Below are 7,915 nucleotides of genomic sequence, written 5' to 3'. Positions count from 1 at the left end.
TTGGTACTATGGCAACACCACAGCCATCGGGCTCCTTCCTGTTTAGTAACTCCCTTATGTGTGTTTTGTCAAGCACTGAGGCAAAATAACATCCAGTCCTAATTCCCTACGTTTGAAGTGTTCTTAAAACATGTGAATATATACTGCAAAAATGGGGATGTGTCGTTCTGGAAAAATCCAGATTGGATCCTTACTCTATTTTATCTTTCTAAAGCAACCTTTTAAAATGCTTCCATACTTGTGCAGTCTAGGAGATGGAGGCACACAATGTCGAATGCCAGCAACTCTGCGGGGGTTCCCTTGAAATATTTATGAGTCAAGGACAGTGTGGAGTCAAGTGAGAGCTGGTTTCCACGCAAATGCTGCTTTGAAGGCAAATACAACAAAAATAACATGAATATGAACACAAAGGCACCTGTTTTGCAGTCCAGGAACAGGCTGCTGTCATAGCTAGGCCCAATGGCAGTAAACTAACAGAGTCTAAAGCTTCAGCAGTTACAAGCTTTTTGAATTATGGCATAATTTGTGCTTTGGGAGAAAAATCTGTTGTGTCTTTGAGGGTTATTTTAAGGCAGAGGGCAGAGACTGGGCTGCTGCTCTTAAATGCTGTTGTCTTAAAATCTGCTGTTAATGCTGGAATGCAATAATGGTTCGGCTGCCTCCAGTTTAGAACCAGCTTATCCAGTGTGTGTGTATTTAATTACTTGTTACTATTCTTCTTTAAATAGAAAATATAAAAGCAATGGCAGCGTGTATATTGGCTCTCTTGTTCCAGACTGCCTGTTCTGCTAAGCGAATCACAGAATCATTGCGGTCGGAATCTCTCAGATCGCGCAGTCCAGCTGTCGGCCCATCCCGGCCACGCAAGTTCACCGTGCGTTTAGGCGCGGCAGACACAAAGTCGGAGCGCTCCCGCCTGCGGGGCGCTTCGGGCCGTAGCGGTTCCTGCACACCGCGGAGCAGCCGGCTCTATGTGCGGGCACGGCGGCTTTCCCGGGCCTTCCCTGCGTGCCTGGAAGGGCTGGAAGACCCCTACAGTTGTTAGAACAGCGAAATCACCGCACCGCGTCTCCGCAGGGGAAACGTACGGACAGCGCGCCCGGGCTCCGGCGCCGCGTTTTTAACCCGATGGGAAGAGCGGAGTTGGGGAGGGGAGCGGCCCGGCGGAACGGAAAGGAACGGAAAGCAGCGGAACGCCGCGGCGCCGTCCCCGTTGCCGGCGGACGCGCGGAGCGGGAGCGCAGAGCGCGGCCATGGTGCGCGGCGCGGGGACGTTCCGCGCCTTTGTCCGCGCCCTGAGCGGCCGGTGGGCGGCGGCCGGTGAGAGGGAGGGGGTTGAAGGGGGGCGAGCGGGCGGGGTCCGGTCCGGTCCGGCGGTAGGATCTGCCGCCCCGCGGGGTGCAGCGGTCGGTGCCGCGCAGCCCGGGCTCCTCCAGGGCCGCCGCGGTGGGGCCGGGAGGCGATTTGGAAAAGGCTGGAGAACGCGGCGGCCTCGGCCAGGCTGCGCCCCTCCCGGACGGGTTTCGCGCAGGCGTTTCGTGGCCGGTGCCCGTGTGCGTGAGCTGCGAAGGAGCGTGCAGCCGTGCGGTGAATCAGGGATGGCAGCCCTGGGGCTGTTTTATCCGGAAGCGTGTTTGTGCGGGCACGCTCAGAATAAACTGCTTTCCTTTCTCTAACGCAGCGATAACCAGTAGGTATTCCCAGTTGAGGCTGTGCGTACGTCCCAGAGCAGCGGTGAGAGGCCGGGTGGTTTTCTGCCCGCGAGCTGCGGAGCCGGCGTGTGCCGCTCAGTGCCCCGCTCTGTGTCTGCAGGTGGCCACGGCGAGCCGTCCTGCTGCACGCTCCCCACCAGCGCTCTCCTGAACCGTAATGGCAAAGTTCGGCTGAATCCCAGCAGCGCTCCGACTGACCTAAACGGCAGCATGTAAGGACTGGGGCTGGACTTAACGCTGTGTGACAGGGGATGGCATCATGGCATGCCTGAAGGCATTTCTAAATACCACAAATACTGGGAGTTGGATGAAGGCTTTTTTTTTTCTTTTCTTTTTTTTTCATCCTCTGATTATGAGGAATGTGTTTTCTCACCATAGTTCAGGTATTAGTTTCATGACGTGGCTTTTGTTGCTCAGGGTCACCGTGAGGAGGCTGCTCAGCACCTCGCAGTCGTCAGTGGATCCAAAGGAATTGAGGAAATTCCAGGTCCTGGCACACAGGTGGTGGGACGAGCAAGGAGAGTACTCAGCCCTGCATTCCATGAATGACATCAGAGTGCCGTTTATTAGGTGTGGGCTTGAAGACAGGTGTTTTTATGGGAAATATTTCCCTGCAACCTCAGAAAACACGGAGAATGTATAACCATTAGCAACACGTAAGTTAAATGCGTGTTGCATTTACTGAACTACCCTGTGTGTTTGCCCCTTTCTGCTAGAGACACTGTGCTGAACATGGGCAGCACCTACCAGCAGGGAAGCCCACTTTCTGGGATCAAGATTCTGGATGTTGGCTGTGGTGGTGGACTGCTGAGTGAGGTAAGAAACGGTGTGCTCCTGTTTTTCCTGTTAAAAAGCACGTGTGTTTTTTGAGTTAACTGTGATGCTGTTCCATTTCTAATCCTCAGAGAAGGAGCTCTTCTCTTCCAGTGATGCCTTAGTTAGCAGTACAGACAGGCTCCTGAGCGGTCTGCAGAACCTGGGAGCTGAGAAGTGGAACCAAATGGTTGCACAGGCCCCGAGCAGCGCTGCATCTCATCAGTAGATGATGGGTGGTTTGTAGCTTCAGCCGAGTGATCCTGGGAACTTGATCAGTATCTGGAATGAAGTGTTGCAAATAATCTCTCCCTATTTGTTTTTTTTTCTTCCCTAATTCATTCTGAGCAAAATCCTTGGTTTAATGAGAGCCTGCTCTCTGACAGGACGTGCAGAACCGGTGTGCTGCCTGGCTCTCTTAGGCTAATAACTGGTGGATTTCGGGTTGGAATAACATACATGTGGTCATGTTCAGCAGCCTGTTTCGGTTTCAGGAGAGGTGATGACTGAGGTGTTAACCTATGAGTAAGAAGACACTGGAAGAGCTTGAGTGACAGCCAAGCCTGCTGCTATCCTAGCAAGCATCAGTGTTCAGTTCTCAGCAGTGAGAAAGCCCCAGATATAATCACGTATTAAGTAACCATTAAAAAGATATGAGGATTTGCCGTTACAGATGGATGTTGAAGAAAGTAATGACAGTAATTAAATAAGGCATTGTTTTCCCTCTTTACATACTGTGTTGATTTTCCTCCTGTGTTTTTCTTCTTCCTGAGGGTGATGTTGGAGGAAATCTTTATTTGGGACAACAAAGTGGACTCAGAAGTTTTTCTGAAAAATACTGTATATTCTGGTATTTAGTTTTCTGTCGGAGAAAATTATTGCTCCCAATGCAGATAAAGCTAAGTGCTTTTATTTTCCCTTTAATTAACATTTGAAATAAAACTGCTGGGCCAGAGCTCGTCATTTATTGGCATTTGCCTTGTTTCCTGCATCACCTATGGACACTGTGAAATTGAAGGCACCTTTAATTAAAAGAAAAAAAACCTCTGCTTTCACGCGGAGAATAAATTACACTTTGTATTCTTAGCCTCTAGGTAGACTGGGAGCTTCAGTTACTGGAATTGATCCTCTGGAAGAAAACATCAGAGCGGCGGATCAGCACAAGTCATTTGATCCAGTTCTGGCCAAGAGAATACAGTACAAGTCTAGCTCACTGGAGGAGATTGTGGAGGAGTCTGTGGAAATGTTTGATGTAATTGTAGCTTCTGAAGTCGTGGAGCATGTGGCTGACCTTGAAATGTTTATCAAGTGTTGCTGTCAGGTGTTAAAGGTAAGAGAGTTCTTGCTTTCGTTATTGGAAGTGTTCTCTTTTATTATGGAGATTTTCATTTGAAGGTATGTGAGAATGCCTCCATCTGCATCCCTTTCTCCACTTGGGTGCACAAGTGCTGAGACGTGCTCCAAAGGTGTGAGTTCATCTTCCTACCTTCAGGAACCTGAAATTGGTATATATTTATTTCCCCTGTCCTGCCTTAGGAAAGTGTTAGTGGCATTACCTACTGTTGAGATACAGCTTTGCATCATAAATCTGGTTGCATCCCATTTCATCTAGGTAAAACAAGTCAGTGCTGCTGGGGATGGAGTGCAGTGGCTCAGACTGCCTTTAAACTGACTGTAATAACGTTTCTGGTTCAGAAGAAGCTCCTGAGTTGCTTATAAAGGGTGATAGTGATCCTCAGAGATAATCAGGTGTTGTTTTATTCCTTTTCATATCTTTGTAAAGAAGGATGGTAGGCCTGGTGTGCAAGCAGCATCTCTCTAATCTCGTGATGTTTCTTTTTGGTCATCAGAAGGAATAATAGATTATTTGAATGGAATTTTTAACTGATTTTTGGCCATCTGGGGACATAGAAATTACCATTTTTTTCCTACCAAAAAGTCTCTTAAATGCTTAGAATTCATTCCTGGCTTTGGATTTTGTCCCTGTCATCATTAATGCAAGCACTATGTTCAGCAGTCTGGTAAGTTGAGCAGTATTGCATGTTGTACTAAAGCTTCAATTTAAAAACAAACAAACCAACATAACACATCTTTGTTTTTACAACAGGTCCTGTATTGACTTTATGCCTTTCTTTTATCCATTTCCTGGGCAATATTATAACTGACTTTGTTAGATGGTTTCTGTGCAAGGAAGTGGTTTCTGATTAAGGTTATGTCACCTTGTAGCATATGGGCTTGTAGATAGACAGCTTAAGCTTTAATGAGAGTGAATTTAAAGTGTATTTTCAAATGAATGTTTTTCTGATTTAACATTTTAATATTTTAACTAGCCTGGAGGTTCTTTGTTCATTACTACAATCAATAAAACTCAGTTGTCCTATATCCTGGGAATTGTGGTTGCAGAAAAAATAGCAGGCATTGTACCAGAAGGAACACATGACTGGGAGAAGTTTGTTCCCCCAGAGGAGCTGGAGCGCCTCTTGGAAGCCAGTGAGTACTGGGCTGGGTGATGGGAGCATGGGGAGAGACTCAGTGCTTGCTGTAGGAGTGGCAAGGGGATAGGAGAGCTGGGGTGATTGCTGTTGGCAGCATGCAGCTTTTCCTGTGTGAGTTACTAGTCAGTAAGTACCATTTCTGTGTTAGAGACACTGCTGCGTGCTGGCTATTGTATAAACAAAATGGAGTTGTACGAATGCAGAGATTAGTCGAACAAAATCACCATTACAGCTGTCCCACTGTTGGACAGCTGAAGCAAGAAGGCCAAGGTTTTCCATCCCGTTCTGGTGGCAGGATGTACGCTCTGAAGTGGTTCATATCTTCTAGGTCAGGTTTCAGGAAATAACTGTATTGGCACTCCGGAGCTGCCCTGCTGCACTGCTTTGTTTGTCATCTTCCTGCTGGGAGGTGTTTTATTTTTGGTTGTGGCTCCATGTTCTTTATGAATATTATGTTACTAAAAGATTCCTTAAAGATTGTGGAGGTGAAATCTACCACAAGTACAGCAGTCAGTTCTTGAGAAGCAGTACCATGCTGATTTGATCAAAGCAGCTGTGGTTTGATGGCTTTTACAAGAGAAAAAGTACTGAGCTGGAAAGAACTCTGCTTCATTGTCCTCCTTCTCTAAACGTGCTTTAAAACCCTCTCACCAAATATTTCACTCTCCTTTAGTTCACTGTAGGGAACCTGATGTATGAGTATTCTCTTGGTAAGGCCTTTGCACAGCACCTTCCAGAGGTGCCATCAGGATCACGGCCCGACTCAACGTGCTGGTGCTTGTTGCTTTTCTCTCCTGAAAAGGAGAAGCAGGTGCAGTGGAGTGATTTGTTTTGACTGGCTGTTTGTTTTCTGCCTTGTCTGCTGCATCCTACTGGGACATGGCAGAGGCATGCAGTGAACTGAGAGCTGCTCAACAGGGAGTGCTAAATCACTCCTTGCTTACGCCAAGTTTTTGATTGCACTCTTCTGCCTTTCTTATATTTCCTCTTCTTAGAGGGATCTGCAAAGTCCTTCCAGAGACGTGCTCACATTTTGATTTTGAAGCATGCGGTGTCAGTCTGAAGGATGTGTCTGTCTATAAGAAAAACCAAAACTTTACCATTCACCCACACGTGGTTGGTTGGTTGTAGTGTATCTCCTTGCAGTGGCTTACCATACAGTGGTAATGGTGTGGTCATTGCTGCTGCTGGTGTCTGACAAAAGCAGACAAAAGGCTTGTGAAGCACAATTCCACAAGTGGAAGAAGCGTATTTCAGACTTGCTGTTCTAAAGTGTTTGATGTGGCAGTGACTCAGAAAGAAAATGTTTCTTTATGCCTTCTTACTTTTCTAGATGGCTTCTCTGTCAAGGCTGTGAATGGGATGCTGTACAACCCCCTCACGGGGTCCTGGAGCTGGATTGAAAGCACAAGCATTAACTATGCCCTGCACGCTGTGAAATCCGGGGGTCAGGCACAGACAAGCCAAACAGAGCCTCTCTCAGAGATGGAAAGTGAACAGTGCTCGGCCACAGCTGGCACCAGTGTGTGACCAGCTGAGATACATGCTGATGGACTGCCACCAGGAACAGAAAAGCTTTTGGACAGGCACAATAAAGCCTTTTGTAACAACAAGCTTGCTGTTTGCATTAATAATGTTGATGCCATTTTTGGCCAAATGTTTTGGGCAGTCTCAGAAAAAACAAGTGCCTGTTATCTCAGGAATCCTTTAAGATTGAAATGAGCAAAGCTCTGGAAGAAGTCTTTTTATAAAAAAAAGAAGTTTCAAATTGTTCCCTCAGTAGCTTTGAGAAGGTTCTTTCTTTGGATGATGATGTTTGTGTCATGAGGAAAACTCATCTCTCCGTAGAATGATAGCTTAAATGCAAGATGAGTTGGAAAGCACAATGTATGGGAAATGCTTTAGATATTTCAGTTACTCATGTATGAAGTACTTCATGTTAAAATTCATTTACATTTAAAAGCCACAAAACCACATTCACCACACTGTGCCTTCTTCCTGAATGGGGAAGGAGGATGCTGAAAGAAGAGTAGCAACCCTTTGCTGTTGGGTTGTGCTGTTTCTACAGCTGATCACTGCGGTGGAAAGAGAGTCTGACAGCCCAGAGTGCCTCTGCTGTCAGAAGTCTCATCGCCATGAGGTGGCTTTATCTGTGCCTATTTTAACCTTCTCCCTGTTCCCAAATAAAGGACAGTAAAGCTGCAGGTAGAACTTTACTAAGCAACTGGAGCTTTTTGCGAGCTACACATTGCATTAGTGGGCTGTCCTAGAATTGAAATGCCATACCTAGTCGTTTGTGAAGTTCTTGTGCCAGCATAAGGAAAAGTGTTTATTGAAACAGGACTTTCTAAATAAAACTTTTCTTTATGGTTATATCTCTTTTCTCCTTCACTTTCCCTTGGCTTATATATAGGCAAAGAGGTGGCTTGGCTGTGTTTTTTAATTTTCATCCCTGCAAACTGAAAATGAAACTTCTTCTGTTGGATATTTCACCTGTTGCAGAGGTTTAGTGGGCTAAATTACTATATTACGTATTTGTATTCTTGCTGCTTTGCTCCATGGTACCTCAGAATCAAAGCATTGGATCTAATGATGTATATAAGAATATAGTTAATTACTAAGGGAAACAGTAGTATTTCACAGATATCAAATCTGAAAGGACTCTCTACTGTGAATGTTTGTGTGACAGTAAATTCTGCTTTGTAATATCTGTGCTATAGTTTGGCTTCTGGGAAGAAAAACTATCTTGATGTGAAGAGTTCAGTGACGTAGAAGGCAGTATATAGGGCTCATGTATGGCATGGGCACCTCACCTACTGTTGCTACACATGTATAGAAACCCTGTCAAATGTGAGAGTTAAGTGGGTGGGTAGCCTGTTGATGTGAAAATGTGGT

General features: G+C 46.0%; 1 protein-coding gene across 1 annotated transcript; it reads left to right on the top strand.

Annotated features, from left to right (window-relative positions):
* The first annotated feature begins 1,204 nt into the window (after positions 1-1,204).
* Positions 1,205-7,393, top strand: COQ3 (coenzyme Q3, methyltransferase). The gene is made up of 7 exons (XM_052688440.1): positions 1,205-1,320; positions 1,813-1,924; positions 2,130-2,282; positions 2,429-2,528; positions 3,613-3,855; positions 4,856-5,015; positions 6,354-7,393. The coding sequence occupies exons 1-7, from the start codon at positions 1,254-1,256 to the stop codon at positions 6,548-6,550; spliced, it is 1,032 nt and encodes a 343-aa protein (XP_052544400.1). The 5' UTR covers positions 1,205-1,253; the 3' UTR covers positions 6,551-7,393.
* Positions 7,394-7,915: the final 522 nt, after the last annotated feature.

Source organism: Tympanuchus pallidicinctus, unplaced genomic scaffold (genome assembly GCF_026119805.1).
Source record: "Tympanuchus pallidicinctus isolate F22 unplaced genomic scaffold, pur_lepc_1.0 scaffold1, whole genome shotgun sequence".
In the NCBI taxonomy this organism is placed as follows: Eukaryota; Metazoa; Chordata; class Aves; order Galliformes; family Phasianidae; genus Tympanuchus; species Tympanuchus pallidicinctus.
Note: the sequence above shows the minus strand (reverse complement) of the source record. Positions and strands in the feature narration are given on the sequence as shown.